Raw genomic sequence first — 23,816 nt, 5'->3', positions numbered from 1 at the left:
GGACGTTATTTTGCTGACTGTCGACGTAATGTTCCAAAAGTGTCTCGTCGTGCTATACCTCTAACATTGTTGGAGTAAGTCCAGACTACTGCTTCAAATTCACATAAATATTTCAGGTCCTATACAATCTCATTGTTAATCTTTTTTTCTATTTTCCCCAGTACATGGACAGTAGTAAATACACTATAGCCATAATATTTCAGAAATTAATAATTCACCGATACTCATTGTTAGTATTTTCTTCCTTGCTTTTCATTCTTTTACATCAGTGAACCTATTGCTTTGTTTCTATTTGAAAAGACTTTTGATCTATTGTGTGTATCCTTGGTAATGTCTTATTTACACGTTATGAATATTTAAGGGTTCATTTTGCTTTTGAAGAATGGATATTGTGTTTTGATGTTTAATCAATACTGGTAGCTAAGTATCATCTCAAAGTTGGTGAAATAAAGAAAAGATACAACAAATGACTTCTCACGACTGCCTACCGTACTTAATGCTTTGAATGTCCAGAGCTCTAAAAGAGAGCACTAGAAAGAAAGTTACAAAAATTATCAGTACTTAACAGCAATGAAGAATTATAATGTAAAAGAAAAAGCCTGTTAACTAAAAAGTGTATTAAAAGTATTGAAGGAAAGACATGTTGTTTAAACTGAGCATCAGCTTTCTGTTGTATTTGTGGCCAGGGTATTTATTGGGTCAAATATGGTCAAGATAATGTTGTACACTTATTATCCCTGGCTAGCTACAGACTTGGGTAGTTTGCTACTCACTGTGTCATGTGCTTGGTGTTTGGTTGTATTTGTAAATATATAGGATTATGTCACTTACACTTTTGAACTACATCTGCAGTACTGACCATGTCATTTTTGACAACTTGATGAATTTAGAGGATACAACAAATTCCTACACAAGATTGACTCAAAATGTATGAGCTTCATGTCCAATAGCCTATCCTCGATGCTCCATGGGTTACTATCACTGACATCATATCCACCCCTGAACTATCTCATAGTAAAAGTGGAGGCAACAGAAGATAATTTCATCCTTTGATGCCAAAGGAATTGTATAACGGTACACTGTGAATGACTGTGTTGCTTTGAAGTTGGGCGTCTCTCTCTCTCTCTCTCTCTCTCTCTCTCTGAAATCTTTTACTATAAGATAGTGAATGGGTGGATAAAATGTCAGTGATTGTAACCCCTGAAGTATCGAGGATGGTCCAATAGTTCAAATTACTAATAACTGTAAGGTCAAACAGCCTCTGCTTCAAGGTCAACATATATTATAGATAGTATACTGATGAAGCTAATTAACTTGAATGTTTAATTAGGTCAAAACTAGTAAATATCTGCAACTAAATAAATCGTCCCCGATAGAAATGTTGTTAAAATGTGGAAAACATGCAAGCTGTTAATAAAGACATTTTCTATTTTTAGGATGATGAAACTGATGAGAAAGAAGGAAGCTTAGCATACAAAGTTCTATCTGAGGATCAGTGTAAAACACTTCTTGGTCAAGATGTTGTTGAAATGCAATCGTAAGTGATTCATTTATTTTCATATGTGACAAAAATATTCAATGAATTCCTGGTCATCTGCAGGACATACAACATAATGTACAAATTTCTTAGCAACCATTATTGGTAGACTGGATTTCGATGTGAAATGACATTTTAAATAATGACCTTATATTTCATTTGTATCATTTATATATATATTTTCCTCAAATTAGACCCCTCCCACAATTAAGACACCCTTATAATGCCCGTTTATTTTCACAAATTTCCAGAATTCTGAAGGTTGTCTACAAATTAAATAAGACCCTGCACAAATTTTCCGTTAACTCTAAGGCTTGATTTGATAGGTGGAAACCGAGTACTAGTCTATAAGAGTTCATATTTTCTTTAATTTTTCATATGAAAATAGATTTTGTTGTGATTTTTGCTTGAGAAAACATTAATTAATTATTTACTTCAACGTTTTGTGATTTTTGCTTGAGAGAAAATATAATGAAGAATTCATTATTTTTTTCTAGTACATTATGTGATATATTTAAACTACACAACTACCCGACAGACCTGCGGGATGCGGGAGTACTTGACTACTACACAGGGGCCTGTTGGTGGGGAAAAGAACAAGGTTTTACGCCTCAGCAACTCTCGGGCTTCTTCACAGTTGTACATACATTGTTGGATAATGTAAAAGGTGAGAGTCATTGAGGTTTGATCTCAAGAGTTTTCTCTTGCGTAAATTTTTTACTTAAATTTTTACAATGAAGTACAGTTGCTTTGACTTTGATTTATGTAAATTTAAAGAAACTCCACCGCTGACGTATTGGGGTTTTTTCTCTATCAAAAACATGAACAGAGAAATAAGTATTTTTCTTCAGTTACAAAAGTTACTTACTTTACACCATTACCACCATTGAAAAGTTTGAGCTTCTAATTTTACTTTAAGATAAAAATATTAAAAATAATTTATTGCATCTCAAAAAAATTTCCCTGGCACTATATATATATGTGTCCTATATGGAATGAAGTACTGATTGTGCTTGCACCTGAAGCGAAATGTGTTGCACCCGAAGCGAAATGTGTTAATTAGACATGTATACACAAAAATGATGAGTATCGTTTATGTTATGTCTGTAGGGGAGCATCTTTAATTTCAGAGAAGAATTACATAGTTTTTATGGAAATAGCCAAATTGATCCCTTTAAGCCCTACCCCTCAGGCCACAGGGAACTCAGATCCACCCACTCTAAGACCTAGATGTACCGTACTTGCGTTCTAGCACAATAACACCATCAAATCTAAGTGAAGTATTTATTAAGTAAAGTGTACATTTACTGGTATAACTATATAGATCTATACTTTGTTCAATATTTTATTCAAATTTTAATAACTTAAATATTAAACATCCTTCATTTTGGTTCCTTTTGATGTTTAACTGTATAATTATAGCCTACTTCACTGAAAGATCTTAAACAAAATACAGTTACACAAGCATATAATTATATTTCTATTATTTACAATTAAAATTTTAACTCAGGCTTCAGGTACTTATCTATAGATATAGTTGAGTAGATGGTGATGCTGTCCCAAACTTTGAAGTTTTTGACATATGATTAAAATATTAATATTTATAACAATAATCCCACAATATTTGCATTGTATAATCTAGTGCTGCGCTGTTGTTCTTTTTTTCAAAATGTCCTTTTTAAATATTATTTTCTAGTCAGTTTAGGATTTAATTAGTATTCTATTTTTAAGTATATAGAAAGACAAGTTCCAATTTAGTGGATATAATATTTGGAACATTTAAAAAAAAAAAGGACAAGTATTTGTTAAAACTCTGAGATTATAGAACCAATATGAACCCGTACAAGATAATCTCATTATAGGCAGGTGTAATAGATACCAGGTATCTACAATCGGATTGTCGCAGCGGTTTAATTCAATACCTGTGTGGCAGTAATTAGAAACATTTAAACATATCTATAATTAATGGTATAACTACTCTAAATCTATTTCCATCTCACTAGGGGACCATAGCATGGTTTTACTTTTGACTGTGGGTCATTTTCAATTCAAAGTTTAATTTGCATTAGTCCAGATTAAGTAACCGCTAAATGTCAACTAATTAGTATTAGTTAAATTATAATATCAAATAACATTTCCACCTACACAATATCAAATTACAATATATGAACTTCAATGAATTAAAATAATTAAGAGTATTTTCTTAAACAATTTGCAAGATTCATGTGAAACATCTTAAGACTATTTAATCAATCCTTTTCATACTAATATGATAATATGCTATTATATGAAATCTTAAATACATGCTTATTTCAGTGTTGATATGGTTTTTAATCAGATTGAAAACATGTGTTTGGGGGTAGAGTGGGAAAAAGAGGTGGGGACTGATCAATTGTGTTAGGGGAAGGGGATGGGGTTGGGTTGAGGGCATATGATAAAATGTGTTTGGGGGTAGAGAGGAAAAAAGAGGGGGGGGAGGTCTGATCAGTTGTGTTAGAGGTAGGGGATGGGGTTGGGTTGAGGGCATATGATAAAATGTGTTTGGGGGTAGAGAGGAAAAAAGAGGGGGGGGGGGAGGTCTGATCAGTTGTGTTAGAGGTAGGGGATGGGGTGGGGTTGAGGGCATATGATAAAATGTGTTTGGGGGTAGAGAGGAAAAAAGAGGGGGGGAGGTCTGATCAGTTGTGTTAGGGGTAGGGGATGGGGTTGGGTTGAGGACATATGATAAAATGTGTTTGGGGGTAGAGAGGAAAAAAGAGGGGGGGGGAGGTCTGATCAGTTGTGTTAGAGGTAGGGGATGGGGGTTGAGGGCATATGGTGTTTGGGAGAGAGCATAGGTAGGGGGGGGGTTGAGGCATATGATAAAAGTGTTGGGGAAGAGAGGAAAAAAGGGGGGGGAGGTTGATAGTTGTGTTAGAGAGGGGGAGTTAGTGGGATGGGGTTGGTTGAGGACATGATAATGTGTTGGGTAAGAGAAAAAAGAGGGGGGAGTGATCTGTGTAGAGGTGGGGTGGGGGTGGGGCATATGATAAAATGTGTTTGGGGATAGAGAGGAAAAAGAGGGGGGGGGGGAGGTCTGATCAGTTGTTTAGAGGTAGGGGATGGGATGGTAGGACATTGATAAGGTTTGGGGATAGAGAAAAAAGAGGGGGGGGATATGATCAGTTGTGTTAGAGGTAATGGTTGAGAGGGCATATGATAAAATGTGTTTGGGGGTAGAGAGAAAAAAGAGGGGGGAGGTCTGATCAGTTGTGTTAGAGGTAGGGGATGGGGTTGGGTTGAGGACATATGATAAAATGTGTTTGGGGTAGAGAGGAAAAACAGAGGGGGGGAGGTCTGATCAGTTGTGTTAGGGGGAGTGAGAACAAAGATGGGGTGGGAAGGGGGGCATGATAAAATTGTGTGTGTTGGGCATGGGGATAGGGGTGAGTTTAAGATTGGGGTGGGGTTGGAGGTCATGTATACATTTATGAATTGCTGTATTTTCATTCCCCTGAAGAGCAGGTTAGCTGTGTGCTAGGGAAAATGCTGAATTGTTTTACTAGTCTTTTAATATTTGTTATATAGACATGCTACAATTTTTCTTTAATATGTATATACATGTAGGCGTGTAGAATATTTAGTTTACTTAGGGGATATATACCTTAAAGTTGTATTTTTTGTAATTTTCACCATCACAAACTGTCATAAAACATACAATGTGTGATTATGGATGCTTATACATAATGGTTCATATCCATAAAAGCACCAATATACTTTTGACATAGTGGTAAATGTTGCATGAAATATCACACGTTTTGGAAGAACCGCCACAGTCAACGTCATGTTTCAAACTTTCGAGTAATATCGGAAAACAGAGTTGCATCACATGACCTTGAACATCAGCGGTACCCCTATAGATAGGAACAGTTCGGAGACTTCTGAGCTATTTTAAACATGTACATGTAAATATCAATATTTAAACTTACTTGTTTATTAACTTAACAAATACAAACTTTACAAAAGTCGTTAAATAGGAAAAGGCAGTGAAAAATATGTAGAACACTTAAAATACTTTTTCTATGCCAAAAATACAGCAAGTCACAGACCATACAACTTTAAAGTGTTACTTAAAATAAGATTTGTCCAAATGATTGAATTTTCAAGAAAATCAATATTTATGTATTGATTATACTACAAATTTCTTTTAACTACATTTCAGTCAGATATAGGTAACTAAAATGTGTGTGATTTATCTGTTTTACAGAACAACACATGGCGATGGTAGACAATCTAAAGGAGTTTAAGAAAATGTTAATCGGCATAGATCCAGAATATCAAGAAATAAAGTCAGCCGGTCTGGATTTCTTCAACACACAGCAAGCAAAGGCTTTAACCAACTATATAACTTCATGGTAAGATTCAACATGGGCTTTGTTTCTATGATCATCATCCAATTATTTTGAATATTCTATATAAACAGAAGTTACTTGCTTATAAAATTGTCTCATACGTTACCACGGCTTCTCCTATGCTAACTACATTGTAGGTAGAAAAGATTACCATATTTGTAATTTCTCTGTAAATTTTTAGCTATTTTTCATTGAAACCATGCTATTTAAATTACAATTTGCATAAAATATATATCTATATTTTAATGTCATGCTTGCCAACATACACGATTTTAGAGGGAGACTCTCGATTTTGAACCCCCAATTTAGGTCTTTTCAAAATATCTAAATCCTTTCTTGATTTATGATTCCTCCATGAGAAAGATCAACTCAAGCGAGGCCAAAATGAACTTTTTTTTGTGATAGAGGGGTACATAAGTAGCTAATATATTTAGGTTCTAAGATTGAAAATATAAAATTATCCCCAAGAGAATTCTGAAAAGATGGCAACTATGTAATATGTTACTTACCAACAGTGATGTAAACCACAATTTATTTTGACAAAATTAATAAATCACAGATAGCAAATACAAGTGATTACAGTATTTTATTCTGTAGCGCAATTGGACTTGGTCCCTCAGTAGGTAGACCATCGGTCCCTCAGTAGGTAGACCATCGGCTAGTGTTCGAACATCACGGATTTGAATCCGATTTGGACGCTACATTTTCTCCTCTGCCGTTACAATTTAAATAATGATCAAATTCCTCTTGATTTTTCAGTCTATTTCAACATTATAAGCTGTACGAGTTAATGTTTACTCAAACGCAAGCTGAGGAAATTATCGGCACGGATGTGAGTGTTTTTAAAAATAATATTTTAACTTGTAATCATACACCCATTGTTCTTACACTATTTACATTTCCATTACAATCCAACTATGTGACCTTACCAAGCGTAGTTGGCAATTAGCAGCCTAGCTATGAACTGCCATCCGCTTGTTATGACGTCATTATCATTGTGATGTCACAATTGTCATGCCAGTGATCACGGAATATGGCTGTTCAAATGGCTGTTCCTTCCTCATGAGATTTCACCATAAAACTGTTATCAAATGTAGCATTGAACGTCTTTCAGTTGGCATTCATAGCCAAAGTGAATGCCAACTGGACAGAGGAAAATTCCATGAAGATGTTCAATGCTTAAATGTATGCCTTAAATGTTGCACTGTTCTACTTGCCTTCCCTTTTGGATACCTAGGTTATCGACTAGTCATCAGGTAAAAATATTCACCTTAATGATTGTAATTTAAAATAATATTGAATGTAATTGTTGACAAAGATTTAATTTTGATACCAATATATTGCTTACAGTTGGAGATAGAGACGGCTAAGCCTGCCAGTGTACCATTCCCGCCACCCCTAGACGAGGGCGTAACACAGGAAACGTTTGCCTCATACATCGCCACACCGCCCCCTACACCCGAACCAGAGGTAGCTTATATTTATATGTATTTATCATGTGTGTAATACAGTATAATGGCGTGAGTTTTAACCTGATTTTATTCACCACTAGCTGCTTAACAGAATGACAGTGTCTCCTTCAAATCACTTGAACGTTTGCAAATTAGACCTCTGCAGGACAAAGATTATATTTTCATCAGAATCACAAGAGAGTTTTATTCGCTTGGTAATATAGATATATTTTTTTACCCAAAATATTCCCATATGAGTTCTGATGGCCCCCAAAAACTTAAATTGTCAAAGTGTAAGCCTGAATGTTTTTTCTTGAATTTTCATGTGTGTTACCTTAGAAGTGCTTTGCACTTTGTATCCTTTGGGCAAGAAGGTCTGCGTCCCTATAATACAATAAATATATGAAAATCTATTTTTATTTAGCTCAGCACGGTTTTGAATGACTTGTACTGCACCCAAATTAACTAACAAAATAACTGCATAGTTATGTTTAAGAAGGGGCAAGTGTTGTTTAGAATTTAAAATTCAAGGGAACTTTATCAATTAACATAGTATTGAAAATTAGATTTCCAAAAAATAGATATATACTGTATGTGTTAACAGTCACCCATCCCCCACCTTTTTGTTGTATTCTATGTAATTGTTCCCTTAGCAGGCAGATAAAAATGAAGATGGTTTGGTGGGAGAGGTAAGATGTTTCTCCACACAGACTGTTTCAGTTGAAGTACAATATCAGCCTGTCCATATTTCATTGTAAAGGACACCTCCATCTACTGAGGTATTGAGCGCCCCTTCCTCTTTTTGAGGCCTCAATTTCTCTTACCTTGATTTATTACAGATTACAACTATGATTTTGTTTGTTTGTTTGTTTGAGTTTTACGGCCCATCGACAACTGAGGTCATTTAGGGCAAAACTACAAGTCATGCATTAATATCAGGATAAAAGATCAGGGTAAGAAAAGGCAAGTAAGGACTAAAACACAGATTGTAAACGTTTATTTGATAAAAAAAAAAAAAAATGAAAACTGTGTATATGGTTGTCATCATGCATTGTCAGTCACCGTGCGCAAACTTTTCATTCAAACGACTTCTCCTCAATAACCAAGAGGCCCATGGTACTCATATAAGACCTGTAGCATGAAGGGCTACCAAGTTTGTTCAAATGAATGACCTTTATGACTTTCAAGGTCACACAGGTCAAAATGGCTAAAAAAATTTGACGTTTGAATAACTAGAGACCTGATATCGGGTCTGTGACATGCTGGGATGAAGAGCTACCAAGTTTGTTCAAACAAATGACCTTGACCTTCATTCAAGGTCACAGCTGTCAAATATAGCCTAAGCCTACCACTACTGGAGAATTTCTAGTATGCATTCATACTTTTTAAAAAATTTTAAGTGCTCTGGGCACTTATTGGGTCAATCACGACATGTGTTGTCTCTGTTGGGACACTTAGTAATGGTCTGCTTTCAAATACATGTAGTTATTTGGATGAACTAGATATTTGTGGAGTAAATGCACTTATGATATGTTAATTGATTTAGCTGTCTTTGTGCCAATCTCTGCTTAAATATTTCTTAAAGATGATTGTCTTTTATTCAAAGGACAGTATGAAATAATTTAAAAAAAAACAAAAAAAACCTTGAAATGCAGTCAAAACAAATTTTTTTTTGTAATGTCACCCGAGGTCACATTTAGGTTTTATGTACCATATTTTTGTGCATATAGTGCATACCCGCGTATAGTGTGCAGGTACATTTTTGGGTTTTATTTTTACAAAAAAAATCTCAATTTTGTTACTTCGTTCAAAACGTTTTGCATTGCCTCCAAACACTATCAATTAACATTTTAGTTTTTGACAAATGGTATTTTTTCACTATCAAAAACAGGAGCAGACGATTTAGTATTTTTCTTCAGTTACAAAAGTTACTTACTTTACACCATTACCACCATTGAAAAGTTTGAGCTTCTAATTTTACTTCAAGTTAAAAATATGACAAATAATTAATTGCATCCCGAAAAAATTCCGTGTCACTATATCCTATATGGAAGGAAGTACTGATTGCGCATGCACCAAAGGCGAAATAAATTATTTTATATTATTTTTTGTGTTAATTAGACATATATATACACGATCAAACACCAATTATTGTTCAACTGAGGAATATCATTTATGCTCTGTCGGAGGTGGAGCATCTTTAATAATTAACATTTTAGTTTTTGAAAATTGTAAAAAAAAAAATTGAAGCCAGCCAAACGAAAATGTAAATGAAATATTGTTGTGATTAGGAATATTTTATTTACTCTGTATTTTGAAACTTCTAAGTTTCAAAGTACAGAACGTGAAATATTACAATGTTGACCTTATAATGTCATTTTGAAATGAAATATGGATGGGCTGTCAGTTTCTCTCTGGCTGCCTTTGTAGTCAAATAAAATACATTTTATTGGCATTACAATCGACGGATCTCCAGCTGCCAATGCTACGATATTAATGCGTGGCTATACTGCCTGGCAATCTGTCAATTGGAAAGCAACTTTGTTATCTTTTTTATAAGTTATCTCCCTTTTACTGAATTTTAAGTTATATTAATAATTCTCATACTTACAAATCTATAAGAACTTTAACCCTTTTTATCATTTAATTTTACTAACACTGTTTTATCAACAAGGAATGAATGCATGATCGCTGTCTTCAGATCTATTATGTTTGTTACAAATCAATATTTCGAACTGGATCTCCCCTACTTGATTTCAACTTGGGCATTGTTTGATGAGAGGGTTGTGGGCACTTTTAGTGACATCTGTGTTTATCAAAGAATGGTAATCATATCAGATTGGATGCTGTAGCTGATAAATCACATCCTGAGTTACTTCCCTTGATTTTACTCTATCATTACCTTTGATTCTGTGGCAACTTTTTCTGAAGAGTGGCTCTGTCATGTGAAAAGTTTAATTTTAGCCAATCATGTGAAAAGTTTAATTTTAGCCAATCAGTACTAAAAATTGAATATAAATTTGAATGATAAATCAAATACAGTCTACTGTAATAAAAGGAAAAGGTCAGGGGTCACCTGCCCGATCCTGTGGGTTTTCTCTGGGCAATTGAAGATCTCTTGCATGCTTACATTGAGTCTTTCTTTCGCTACTAAACTTCACGATTTCATTTTCAAAGCATTTTCAAGGAAATTAAGTTTTGTGGATTTCAAATTCAATTGAAATACCTTTGAACCTGATTATGCAAGAAGATATTTATTTTTCAGAGTTAATTACTTGCGAATTTACCTTCATCATAAAATTGGCAAAAATAAATCACGCGAAAGAAAGTTGGTTTTGCATTTTAGTACTTGTTTCTCAATCAATGTTAAACAAATAAAGTTTACATCATATGAAAGGACCTGTATATTAATTCATAAAACCCAGACGTTAATTGGTAGCTAGTCTTTCTCAAAAATGTTTAAAGTGGTATGTACCATAACTGGGTGAACATTTTTACATGGTTTTTTTTCTTCAGTAATTTATTGAAAACCATAATGTTTGATAAACTAAGTTGTGAAAATCATTCAAATGGACAATCATGTAAGATGCCTTATAAACATTATAGTTACAACACAGAATTTAAACACTTCATGTATATTTTTTTTATGTTTAAATGAGAACATTCCTGGAGAAATCACTTTACAATTACAATAATAACACAGTGACTGTAAAAATATGAAATGAAATTATATGGTCTGACCTTAAATACTCAATTAACAATGTAATTATAATCATTTTAAGCACTTATTTGTATGTGTATAATTAAATTTATGTCCATTGTAAGTATTGTAATTCTTAAAATGTTGGTAACATATGGTAGTGAATAACATGTTGAATTAAAGCACTTCTTGATTCGTGAGTATAAAAAATATGGCACATAGAAACTTAAATGGGAATGTAAAATAGGATTGACAATTTTGTAGGGTCTACATCTTTAAAGGTTTCATACTTATTTATTAATTTTAGGTGGAAGAGGAAGACAAAGGGATGGAGGAACTGGATGCGAAGTTAGACACGGACATTTTCTCTGAGCTTACCGTAGAGGATGTGAGAGAAGTGATCGAGAGTGTAGCAAAGGAGTTACTCAACCCATTACAGGTAACTAGTACAGTACAGGGTCTTGGAGATGATCGAGACTGTGATCACAGACTCCTTCATGTGACGAGTCTAATTTATGACAATTAGTATTGAACGAGTGAAGCTAGAAGGGAAGTAACTCTGGTAGATTGGAATGATTGCTGATTATATGTCCATGCCTTAAAGGCCCACTACCTTTCCGGAGCAAAATTTAAAGGTTTCTTAAAAACATTAATAACAAAAGAAAATATATATCGATGGCTTAAGATGAGGTTACAACACCAAACATATGCAAGATTTCCTGTCTAATGTACGATAACAGTGGAGATTCATTTCGCTGTTTTGCCGTCTGGCGCAGTGATAGTCAACTACCGCGCCGCATTTAGGACGACGGCGGGAAACATAAAACGACCCGCGTTATGAAAATTAACATTTTATTTATTCTAATTAAACAGTTCTGAAGGTGCTGATAAGTGTGCTAGTAAACGTATAATTAATAACTTTAGCGACTCTAAAAAAATATTGATCTCGTTTTACATTTCTATTTTAAAAATTAAAAGCCGTTTCGGAAAGGTAGTGGCCCTTTAATAATGTTGGGAAACAGAAACAACATTTTAGTGAAAACATTGACACAACTGGTTCTACTTGAGCTATGTATGTTACTTTCAACTCTAACTCTATGAAAAGACTTTCAATTAAAACAATTCCTTATGCTAAATCAATTAAAACCATCTCTTGTGCTAAATCATTTAAAACTATTTCTTATGCTAAAATTAAAAGTGCTAAATCAGTTAAAACTATATATTTCTTGTGCTAAATCAGTTAAAACTATTTCTTGTGCAAAATCAATGATTTGTGTTACAGAGTGAAATTGCAGCAAAACTTCGAGAAAAAGAAAACATTCTTATCGGCAGAATCAACAAAGTCCATAAAGTAGCAGATGAAGGTTCGCCGTAAAATGAAATATTTCAGCAGACAAATGACATTTCATCTGTATATGGATATTCAGCTCTCTGAGCAGGAGGAGGTTTGAGAACCAGATTTGAGCCATTCATTAAATAAACAATAAACATTTCCGAGGGTAATGTATGTGGAGTCTGGTTCTAAACGTGAAATACAGAGAATTTATCTGTTGGCCTATATGGCGATAAACTGATAATATGTGAACATGCCAATGTAATTTATTTCTTGGCCACTGTATCGATCGATTGATGATATGTGAAAATTTCACTGAAATAGTGATCGATACAAAGTCCCTCAGTTTTATGTTTCAACGTCACATTTACTTAATATTAACAATGTTGCATGTTTTTTTATAAATATTAAATGAAGATATTGACATTATTAAAATGTATTTATTGTATGAAATAAACAATTGTACGATTAAGAGGAAAGTTTTTGTTTATTTATATTGATACAAAGCATTAGTCTGAGTTTACTCCACAAACAAATATATTTTCCATTTACATCATACATCATTTTGTTTTTCCAGTTGATCTACATCTTGAGATACCTGGTACATCAAAGCGTTCATACACAATGCAAAGGGTGATAAGAAGAATTAAGAACAAACTAGAAATGGGTTCTGAAGCTAATTTGCATAAATCATTTTGCATAATTAAATTTGAATACCTGATATTCTGTATTTTTCTATTTCAGAGTTATCTGCCCTTGTGGGTATATATAGATATTGATTGCGACATAAGTTTACAAGCATGTCATTATTTTCAGAAAACACCGTGAGTTTCGCTCAGAAAATAATTATGTCACAATTGATACAGATCACCATACCAGGGTATAAAACTCTTTAATAAACTGACAATATCAAATGGTGAGCGAAATATGTTAACAGTACAACCAATATACTGGGAGCAGTCCTGCTGTCAAACTGTCCATCAGGTGTTATCATATGTTGCCATGTGGTACCACGCATAACTGGAGCTAAAGCCATAGTGATAGTGATCCACACACAGTTCATGGTTTTTAATATTTCATTGTTTGGAACAGGAGACAGAAGGACAACAGGAACCTGGCACAATTTTCTAACCAACAGTTGATTCTACTTTAATACATATTGCTGTTGGTTAGAATTTTGTGCCAGGTCCCTGTGAGAAGAACCACACACTTATCACCATGATGTTATTTTTGTATTTGCATATTGCAGAGTTATCTGCCCTTGTTGGTAGGGATTGATTGTGACATCATGCGTTTGTGTGCGTAACATCATACATGTACTTTTCTGAGAAAACGATGAGAATTGGCTCACAAAATAATGACGTAACAATCGATACCTTCCCGCAAGGGAGCTAACTCTGTAATATGCAAAGACGGAATATCTACATGGAAGCCTTATTCATGATCTTATATATATGTATACTCTCCATATAAATATCATTAGTATTTGGTAAAGTAAGCATGATTTTATTGTCTTCTGTACCAAGCACAATCCAATACAACATCAGTGAGTTCTTGTCGTATCACAAGTTCAGTTAGTTTTTCCCAACATCACTGTCTACTTCTTCGCCAGAGACAAAACATTTTCCACCATTTTGCCAATTCCATCGAAAATTTCATGAAGAGCTGTTTCACACATAAAAGCTGGTGTTGTGACGATCTTATTCTTCTCATCTACATGTATGTCCTGGTCAGTGTGTCAAGGTCAAAATGAACTTAGTGGTCATTATACAGAGTAAAAGTGGTAACTGAAAAAAAATCATCATTGATCTTACCTGTTCAACATTGCTTTTTCACCAAAGTTATTAAGTATACAGAACCTGTGCCAGTGAATTGTCCTTCAATCCATTCAGTACATTATAAGAACTATCAATAACTCCAAATTCAAGCACGCTTCCTATACTGCTATTTTCTTTTTCACAATTATACGGAAATGGAGTATGAGAAACAGAGCCAACAGATTCATGCAAAGAGATATTGTGATTAAAAGTTACCAAAGAGGATTTTATTAATTAATTATAATCTATCTTAATCTCTTCAATTAATGGTCAAGTTCAAGATAGCAACTACCACTAGTTAAGATAATGTTTTTGATAAAAAAAATGCAGTATGCACAATTAATAACCAGGAGTATTATACATAATATCTTCAGCAATCATAAAACTCCAATCCTCACTCTGCTGTCCATCTAGACACTATTGTTAACCTTAATATCATGTATATGCTTATATAAATTTTAAGAGTCAATTCTATTTTTAACAGGGGTTCAGTTTCAAACATTCCTTTAACTTAAAGAGATTCCTTAACTTAAAATACTCCATAGGAAAGCATTACAGATTTTAAGGAAAATTTCTTACTTGATATACATAAGTAGGGCAGTCATTTATCATAGCCAGTGCAGAAAAGGATGCAAATGGGCAATAGGCAAAAGGTGACTTGAAAACAAAGTACCAGGTATAGTCATCTGATAATGTTTTGATTCATTAAAGCATGCAACAGCTAATAAAGCTGGAAGTTACAGTACCAGGTAAAGGATACAGTGACATTTCTTTTGATGTGCTTGGATCCCATGGAATCTATGGCACCAGCCGTGCCCGCATACGGCCATCGACCGCCTTCTTCCTCGTCCGATCCAACAGTCACCTCACAACCAGGCACTAGCTTGGCGGCCAGAACAGGGGCAATACAGCACAGACTGTAATACAGATCATTACACCGAGACAAGTCAACAGATTAACAATACAGCACAGACTGTAATACAGATCATTACACTGAGACAAGTCAACAGATCAACAATACAGCAGACTGTAATACAGATCATTACACTGAGACGAGTCAACAGATTAACAATACAGCACAGACTGTAATACAGATCATTACACCGAGACGAGTCAACAGATCAACAATACAGCACAGACTGTAATACAGATCATTACACTGAGACGAGTCAACAGATCAACAATACAGCACAGACTGTAATACAGATCATTACACTGAGACGAGTCGACAGATCAACAATACAGCACAGACTGTAATACAGATCATTACACTGAGAAGAGTCAACAGATCAACAATACAGCACAGACTGTAATACAGATCATTACACTGAGACGAGTCAACAGATCAACAATACAGCACAGACTGTAATACAGATCATTACACTGAGACAAGTCAACAGATCAACAATACAGCACAGACTGTAATACAGATCATTACACTGAGACAAGTCAACAGATCAACAATACAGCACAGACTGTAATACAGATCATTACACTGAGACAAGTCAACAGATCAACAATACAGCACAGACTGTAATACAGATCATTACACTGAGACGAGTCGACAGATCAACAATACAGCACAGACTGTAATACAGATCATTACACTGAGACAAGTCAACAGATTAACAATACAGCACAGACTGTAATACAGATCATTACACTGAGACGAGTCAACAGATCAACAATACAGCACAGACTGTAATACAGATCATTACACTGAGACAAGTCAACAGATCAACAATACAGCACAGACTGTAATACAGATCATTACACTGAGACGAGTCAACAGATCAACAATACAGCACAGACTGTAATACAGATCATTACACTGAGACGAGTCGACAGATCAACAATACAGCAGACTGTAATACAGATCATTACACTGAGACGAGTCAACAGATCAACAATACAGCACAGACTGTAATACAGATCATTACACTGAGACGAGTCGACAGATCAACAATACAGCACAGACTGTAATACAGATCATTACACTGAGACAAGTCAACAGATCAACAATACAGCACAGACTGTAATACAGATCATTACACTGAGACGAGTCAACAGATCAACAATACAGCACAGACTGTAATACAGATCATTACACTGAGACGAGTCAACAGATCAACAATACAGCACAGACTGTAATACAGATCATTACACTGAGACGAGTCGACAGATCAACAATACAGCACAGACTGTAATACAGATCATTACACTGAGACGAGTCAACAGATCAACAATACAGCAGACTGTAATACAGATCATTACACTGAGACGAGTCAACAGATCAACAATACAGCAGATCATTACACTGAGACGAGTCAACAGATCAACAACACAGCACAGACTGTAATACAGATCATTACACTGAGACGAGTCGACAGATCAACAATACAGCACAGACTGTAATACAGATCATTACACTGAGACGAGTCGACAGATCAACAATACAACACAGACTGTAATACAGATCATTACACTGAGACGAGTCAACAGATCAACAACACAGCACAGACTGTAAAACAGATCATTACACTGAGACAAGTGAACAGATCAACAATACAGCACAGACTGTAACACAGATCATTACACTGAGACGAGTCAACAGATTAACAATACAGCAGACTGTAATACAGATCATTACACTGAGAAGAGTCAACAGATCAACAATACAGCACAGACTGTAACACAGATCATTACACCGTGACAAGTCAACAGATTGAAAAGATATCTAAGTCTAGTTACTGTATTTATTCAAGTTAAAGTCTCGGCACCACATTTGTTTTCTCTATTACTCTTAATACAAAACCTATCTTTGAAAAGTCAAATATCCACTCAATCACTTCCACAACCCCAACAACATGTTTATTTATTGATTCAAATATAATTTACCTAAATGACTGTCTAGTTCTGTTAATGTTATTAATTTTACTTAAAAACAAGAGATCCCAGAGGGATCTTGGCGCCCACCAAAGATTAATCTATGTCTGACAAATGAAAGAGGGATCTTTTCTCTGCTTTTCAAACTTACACTTCTTTTTTCTGCTTTTCAAACTTTAAACTATCAAAATCCAAGATGGTGGTCGCAAAATGCAATAGGCAGAACTAGGGTCCTAGAGGAACCTACATATGATATTTGAGAACAATCCCTTCAATACTTTCTGAGAAATAGCGGTAACAAACTTTAACTATCAAAATCCAAGATGGCTACCGGTCGGCCATTTTGTTGACCGATCAGTCCCAAAATGCAATATGCACAACTGGGGTCCTAGGGGAACCTACATATGAAATTTGAGAAAGATCCCTTCAGTGCTTTCTGAGAAATAGCGGTAACAAACTTTAACTATCAAAATCCAAGATGGCTACCTGGCGGCCATCTTGTTGACTGATCAGTCCCAAAATGCAATATGCACAACTGGGGTCCTAGGGAAACCTACATATGAAATTTGAGAAAGATCCCTTCAGTGCTTTCTGAGAAATAGCGGTAACAAACTTTAACTATCAAAATCCAAGATGGCTACCTGGCGGCCATCTTGTTGACTGATCAGTCCCAAAATGCAATATGCACTACTAGGGTCCTAGGGGAACCTACATATGAAATTTGAGAACAATCCCTTCAATACTTTCTGAGAAATAGCGGTAACAAACTTTAACTATCAAAATCCAAGATGGCCACCGGTCGGCCATCTTGTTGACCGATCAGTCCCAAAATGCAATATGCACAACTGGGGTCCTAGGGGAACCTACATATGAAATTTGAGAAAGATCCCTTCAGTACTTTCTGAGAATTAGCGGTAACAAACTTTAACTATCAAAATCCAAGATGGCGGCTGGTCGGCCATCTTGTTGACCGATCAGTCCCAAAATGCAATATGCACAACTAGGGTCCTACGGGAACCTACATATGAAATTTGAGAAAGATCACTTCAATACTTTATGAGAAATAGCGGTAACAAACTTTAACTATCAAAATCCAAGATGGCTGCCTGGCGGCCATCTTGTTGACCGATCAGTCCCAAAATACAATATGCACAACTAGGGTCCTAGGGGAACCTACATATGAAATTTGAGAAAGATCCCTTCAGTACTTTCTGAGAATTAGCCGTAACAAACTTTAACTATCAAAATCCAAGATGGCGGCTGGTCGGCCATCTTGTTGACCGATCAGTCCCAAAATTCAATATGCACAACTAGGGTCCTAGGGGAACCTACATATGAAATTTGAGAAAGATCCCTTCAGTACTTTCTGAGAAATAGCGGTAACAAACTTTAACTATCAAAATCCAAGATGGCTGCCTGGCGGCCATCTTGTTGACCGATCAGTCCCAAAATACAATATGCACAACTAGGGTCCTAGGGGAACCTACATATGAAATTTGAGAAAGATCCCTTCAGTACTTTTAGAGAAATAGCGGTAACAAGAATTGTTAACGGACGGACGGACGGACGGACGGACGGACGGACGGACGGACGGAACGGACGGACGGACGGACGACGGACCACGGACGAAAGGCGATTTGAATAGCCCACCATCTGATGATGGTGGGCTAAAAATGTGATTAACGTTTTGGCACTTTTTGGCCCCCACAAATCCGTTATTTAGTGATAAATGTACAGTACATTACTGATATAATTAGAATGATAGTTTTGCATCTTACATTGCATTCTGCCCTTCTGAAATATGTGTAATTAATTAAGCAAATTTGAAAATTTGATCATTTTTGTCCTATTTTGGTAATCTTTTATCAAAAACATCAAATCCAAATTTATGTTCAAAGGGAGATAAACAATTATGTTATATGTACAAATGTATATTTAAAGAGAAAAGAAATATTGAAACATTCAGTGAATTGTACAAAAACCTTTATGAATAATGACATTAAAAAATGCAATGTTAGATATTTTATGCTAGATTTGTTAAAGCATCATTATATAAACTATACAGTGTAACGTAGGCTACAAAATTCCACAAAAACTACATGTAACACATATAGTTGTACTTAAGTACTGAATGCCAGTACAAACCTGGTAATACAGTCTTAAAGATGCTCCACCACTGACAAATGGTATTTTTTCACTATCAAAAACAGGAGCAGATGATTTAGTAGTTTTATTCAGTCACAAAAGTTACTTACTTTACACCATTACCACCAATGGAAAGTTTGAGCTTCTAATTTTACTTCAAGTTAAAAATATGAAAAATAATTAATTGCATCCCGAAAAAATTCCTTGGCACTATATCCTATATGGAATGAAGTACTGATTGCGCTTGCACCAAAGGCAAAACGAATTATCTTATAGGGTTTTTTTTGCGTTAATTAAACACATATTTACACGATTAAACACCAATTTTTGTTCAAATAATGAATATCATTTATGCTCTGTCGGCGATGGAGCATCTTTAACATCTGGACGCGTTTATTTACAACCAACAGCAATTTACATATTACTCACAATTAAAGAATGAACAAATGGATGAAAGTAAAAAGATTTAGGACAAAAATCTAGTAGCCCTTGAACTTAAAACAAGCCTTTCACTAATTATGGTTTGATATGTTACTCCATCATATTGAGAATCTTACCCGATAGGTTTGTTTTCTTTATGGAAGTCACCAATTACTCTTTTCACATCCGTATCAACTTTCATATTCTCAGCTCCATCCACAGCAAATGTACACCTACAAAATCCATCAATGATAAGGCTGATATCTCTATATGAAAATTACCACATTTAAGAATTTGTTTACAACGGTCAGAAACCTCCATCTAAAGCAAATGTACACCTACAAAATCCATCAATGATAAGGCTGATATCTCTATATGAAAATTACCACATTTAAGAATTTGTTTACAACGGTCAGAAACCTCCATCTAAAGCAAATGTACACCTACAACATCCACTGTCAACATTGATCAGGCAGAAATATCTATGTGTCAATTACCACATTTCAGAATTTGTTTACAACGGTCAGAAACCTTCCAGTTACAGAGTTTTAGCAAAGCAGTTAGTGGCACGGGGCTTTATATTTCATGAATAAGTGTATTTATTCTGCTATATTTCCAGGTTCAATTTATTGTTCTTACACATTGACCAACATTCAATTATTCAAGGTGAATAAATCCATCAGTAATCAGATATTTTTTATTCAGAGACTTAAATGTTAAGGGTCAGGAAGTTAAATATCTACATATACCAGGTATGCATTACAGGAAATTAATAATTCGTCGAGTTGTTCGGTATCTTCATATTACTGACAGATTACACTTGAATTAGTACTGGCTGCGGCTTTCACTATAATACAGCTTATAGCCGTGTACTAAAACTGAAAAAAATTGGTAAAAATAAAAGACCTTTGAGGCCTATACTCAGGTGCAACTTACAATTTTAAAAAATACAGTAATAATTCCTATCTTAAAATTCTGGCTTAACTTAAACTTACAAGTTTTTAGCAGCTCCAAATCCACCCGGGAAGATGATGGCATCAAATTTGGAAGAGTCTAAATTTGAAAGAGCATCAATCTTTCCTCTTGCTATCCTGGCAGATTCAACAAGCACATTTCTGTGGGGAGAAAACAGCACATTTTTTTAATTAAGGTGCTAAAGTCAAATCAATATTAGCTTGATAAAAAAGTGAATATTAGCTTGATAAAAATGTGAAAACAAATTCTACTCAGGGAAGTACCTTCTTTTTCTCTGATATCTCTAATACCAGCATTCTATCTCCATAAATAGCAGGAGAAACAAAACACAGGAAATGAATAATGGTAACCAAACCAATAACTAACTCCCCAAATATCCAAATAATGATTTAAAATGTTCTATCATTCTTTGAGAAAGAACAAAAATAATTGAAAATCACACATTCATGTGTATTGTATTTTGATGTGTATTTTGCAATGTTTGTTATCCAGTATTTGAATTTGTATTTTTCATTGATCTGTGTTTTTAATTTCGATATGTGTATTTACCTATTTGGTTCCATTGGCTCCCCCTTGGTATTTTGATGTGTGTATTTACCTATTTGGTTCCATCGGCTCCCCCTTGGAATTTTGATGTGTGTATTTACCTATTTGGTTCCATCGGCTCCCCCTTGGTATTTTAATGTGTGTTTTTACCTATTTGCTTCCATCGGTTCCCCCTTGGTATTTTGATGTCTGTATTTACCTATTTGGTTCCATGAGCTCCTCCCTAGGTATTTTGATGTATGTATTTACCTATTTTGTTCCAATAATTGGGTTCCCCTTTGGTATTTTGATGTTTGTATTTACCTATTTGGTTCCATGGACTCCCTCTTGGTATTTTGATGTGTGTATTTACCTATTTGGTTCCATGGACTCCCCCTTGGTATTTTGATGTGTGTATTTACCTATTTGGTTCCATTGGCTCCCCCTTGGTATTTTGATGTGTGTATTTACCTATTTGGTTCCATCGGCTCCCCCTTGGTATTTTGATGTGTGTATTTACCTATTTGGTTCCATTGGCTCCCCCTTCGTATGGTTCACCACATGCATCTGTTCTACATTTGGAGCAAACATGGACACTTCAGCTCCCCCACGACTCAAATGGACTAAAGTCCTAAATATAATCCCATACATATATTATAAAAATCATATATTTCATCTTCAGTTTCATATACATAGCAATATGTCCTGATTTATTTTCTTAAAGACATTATTTATTTGCCTACACAAAATTATTCCAATGTCTCAAAATTCACTCATCAAAGTTCCTAATTGTTAACATTAGAAGAAGGAGAAAAGAATTATATTACTCTAAAATAATCAATAATACTGAAAAATCCATCATACATTACCTGATATTTTAAGAACATACACTAAACTATTTGTTACCTGCTTAAATATATAAGTTTATGATTGACGTGTTTAAGCAGTACATATTATATTTATTTTTTGTATTTATTTTATTTTTCATTTTTTTTTCTTTATAGATATATAAGTACATATTAAATTTCTGAAATGACAAGAACTGTACATACGCTGATGCTTCATGGACTTCCGTTCCATCATACACTCCACAACCAGACAAAATCTACAATAGAATTTAATCATAATTATACTTATTTAAACTTGATTACATGTTCGGATAAGCAGTTCATCTTACATATGGTCAAGACAAATATAAAATATACAATATACAATAATATGTACAGACTATACTAAGTTATTAAACTTTTAATTGCAAAAGTGGAATATGTCAAGATATTAGCTAAAATGCTAAATACAAAAGACATTATAAAGTTAGAGAATACAACAATTTTTTTAAAGATAAATGTTCCTGAAAAATCATATAGGGGAGAAAACTCAACAGGGGAGATAATCTACCAAAAAAAGTATTGCTAGATTTGGTAGTATTTGTTGTAGTGGAAAAGATCACACAGTGATATCATTTCCGGTACGACAGAAGCTACATTTCACAGAGAGATGTGGGCATGCATACAATTGTGTGTACTATATAGCTGATAATACACAAGTTAAATCATAACATAAATTGAGAAAGAGTTCCCTTTGAACCGCCGCTAGATTTTTATGAGAAAACAAATTTTTGGTGAGAAGATAAATTAATTGTCCACTTCATTCATTCTCAAATGTACAAACACAAAAAACATCCATAACTATTATGGTATCAATTAATCAGGATTAATTTTGAAGCCATAGTTTTGTATAAAAATTAGAACAATCGTAAGTGTCAAGTATGTGAGTTCAAATCTTACCAAGAGAAAAGTAACAAAAACTAAAAGGAGTATTTCCGTTTGTTATAACTTGTATTATCATCATTATATAGTGAGCAATATATAAGAGTGTTCTATGGATGCCACAAGTAGGAAAGTAGCTAAAAAAATAGTTTTATATATTTCTTCTAGATTTAATAATTTTCTAAAATTCTTTTTAACCCCAAAAAGATCATGCCCCAAATTTTCTTGGTACCCCTTCAGAAGAAACTTTTTCAAACACTTGACTAAAGCGAGAATAAATAATTTATGGAGAGGGATCAAAAAGGAACTCTTTCCCATTTATATATACAATTTGTACATGCACAGTATGTATTTTATATCTAAAAATTATTTTAGGAAGTTTATACATATATACTTGAGTACATGCACTAGACATTTTCAGATGCTCTTTGAAAAATACTATTGATGTTTCTTTCTTTTCAAAATTATTGTCACATCTCAAGATATTCATAAAAAATCTCTATCTATGCACAGTGTAGTAAATGGGACCACAACATTTTCAATATGTCACCCTAGGAAACCATCGCAACCTAACTAGTGTATGCTGAATACGTGGGTAACTGACGATGAAGTACTGTGTACATGTACAGTCATAAACAATTACATGCTTCTGGTACAGTTACTGAGTTAGTACAAAATATCTGCAAGGACACGCGAGGACAACACGATCTAAACAATACTAAGTAAGCTGTAGACATTACCACGGCAACCTTGGAACTCATTACTCCAGAAGAATGAAAATGACACTTAAGAACACTGCTGACAATGCTTGTGTGCTTTGAGATAAATGCCTTCCTGATGCTGCTCAAAGTCCTAGCCATACTGGAT

General features: G+C 34.5%; 2 protein-coding genes across 10 annotated transcripts in view; one reads left to right on the top strand and one right to left on the bottom strand.

Annotated features, from left to right (window-relative positions):
* The window catches only part of LOC138335358 (ciliary-associated calcium-binding coiled-coil protein 1-like), a 20,329-nt gene extending 7,445 nt beyond the window's left edge, over positions 1 to 12,884 (top strand). For 6 of the 8 annotated variants that reach the window (XM_069284411.1, XM_069284412.1, XM_069284413.1 and 3 more), the window contains 8 exons: positions 1,437 to 1,537; positions 2,035 to 2,204; positions 5,784 to 5,931; positions 6,688 to 6,760; positions 7,279 to 7,398; positions 8,033 to 8,068; positions 11,387 to 11,518; positions 12,362 to 12,884. In XM_069284411.1, the coding sequence (XP_069140512.1) occupies positions 1,437 to 1,537; positions 2,035 to 2,204; positions 5,784 to 5,931; positions 6,688 to 6,760; positions 7,279 to 7,398; positions 8,033 to 8,068; positions 11,387 to 11,518; positions 12,362 to 12,454 (873 nt within the window). In that variant the 3' untranslated portion in view covers positions 12,455 to 12,884. The remainder of the gene's footprint in view (positions 1 to 1,436; positions 1,538 to 2,034; positions 2,205 to 5,783; positions 5,932 to 6,687; positions 6,761 to 7,278; positions 7,399 to 8,032; positions 8,069 to 11,386; positions 11,519 to 12,361) is intronic. The other 2 variants (XM_069284407.1, XM_069284408.1) reach the window with 2 other exon arrangements.
* Positions 12,881 to 23,816, bottom strand: LOC138335360 (glutamine amidotransferase-like class 1 domain-containing protein 3, mitochondrial). Of its 2 annotated transcripts, XR_011210266.1 has the most exons (8): positions 23,690 to 23,816; positions 22,233 to 22,285; positions 21,701 to 21,811; positions 20,676 to 20,795; positions 19,818 to 19,913; positions 14,990 to 15,146; positions 13,616 to 14,138; positions 12,881 to 13,526 (listed from the first exon to the last, which is right to left on the bottom strand). XR_011210266.1 is itself a non-coding variant. In XM_069284414.1 (7 exons), exons 1-7 carry the CDS (start codon positions 23,807 to 23,809, stop codon positions 14,010 to 14,012), a joined length of 786 nt encoding a protein of 261 aa, XP_069140515.1. In that variant the 5' UTR covers positions 23,810 to 23,816; the 3' UTR covers positions 12,881 to 14,009. The 2 variants fall into 2 exon arrangements, 1 of the variants encoding a protein (XP_069140515.1); XM_069284414.1 differs by having other exon boundaries at positions 12,881 to 14,138.

The sequence above is a fragment of the Argopecten irradians genome, chromosome 11, assembly GCF_041381155.1.
Source record: "Argopecten irradians isolate NY chromosome 11, Ai_NY, whole genome shotgun sequence".
In the NCBI taxonomy this organism is placed as follows: domain Eukaryota; kingdom Metazoa; phylum Mollusca; class Bivalvia; order Pectinida; family Pectinidae; genus Argopecten; species Argopecten irradians.
Note: the sequence above shows the minus strand (reverse complement) of the source record. Positions and strands in the feature narration are given on the sequence as shown.

What these genes read in the sequence shown, in the direction of transcription:
- LOC138335360 (XM_069284414.1), bottom strand. Translation starts at nt 23,809, where the DNA reads ATGGCTAGGACTTTGAGCAGCATCAGGAAGGCATTTATCTCAAAGCAC. An exon ending in TGAGTTCCAAGGTTGCCGTG is followed by an intron (nt 22,286 to 23,689) that starts GTAATGTCTACA and finishes ATTCTATTGTAG; the next exon opens with ATTTTGTCTGGTTGTGGAGT. An exon ending in AAAGAAAACAAACCTATCGG is followed by an intron (nt 15,147 to 19,817) that starts GTAAGATTCTCA and finishes TCTGTATTACAG; the next exon opens with TCTGTGCTGTATTGCCCCTG.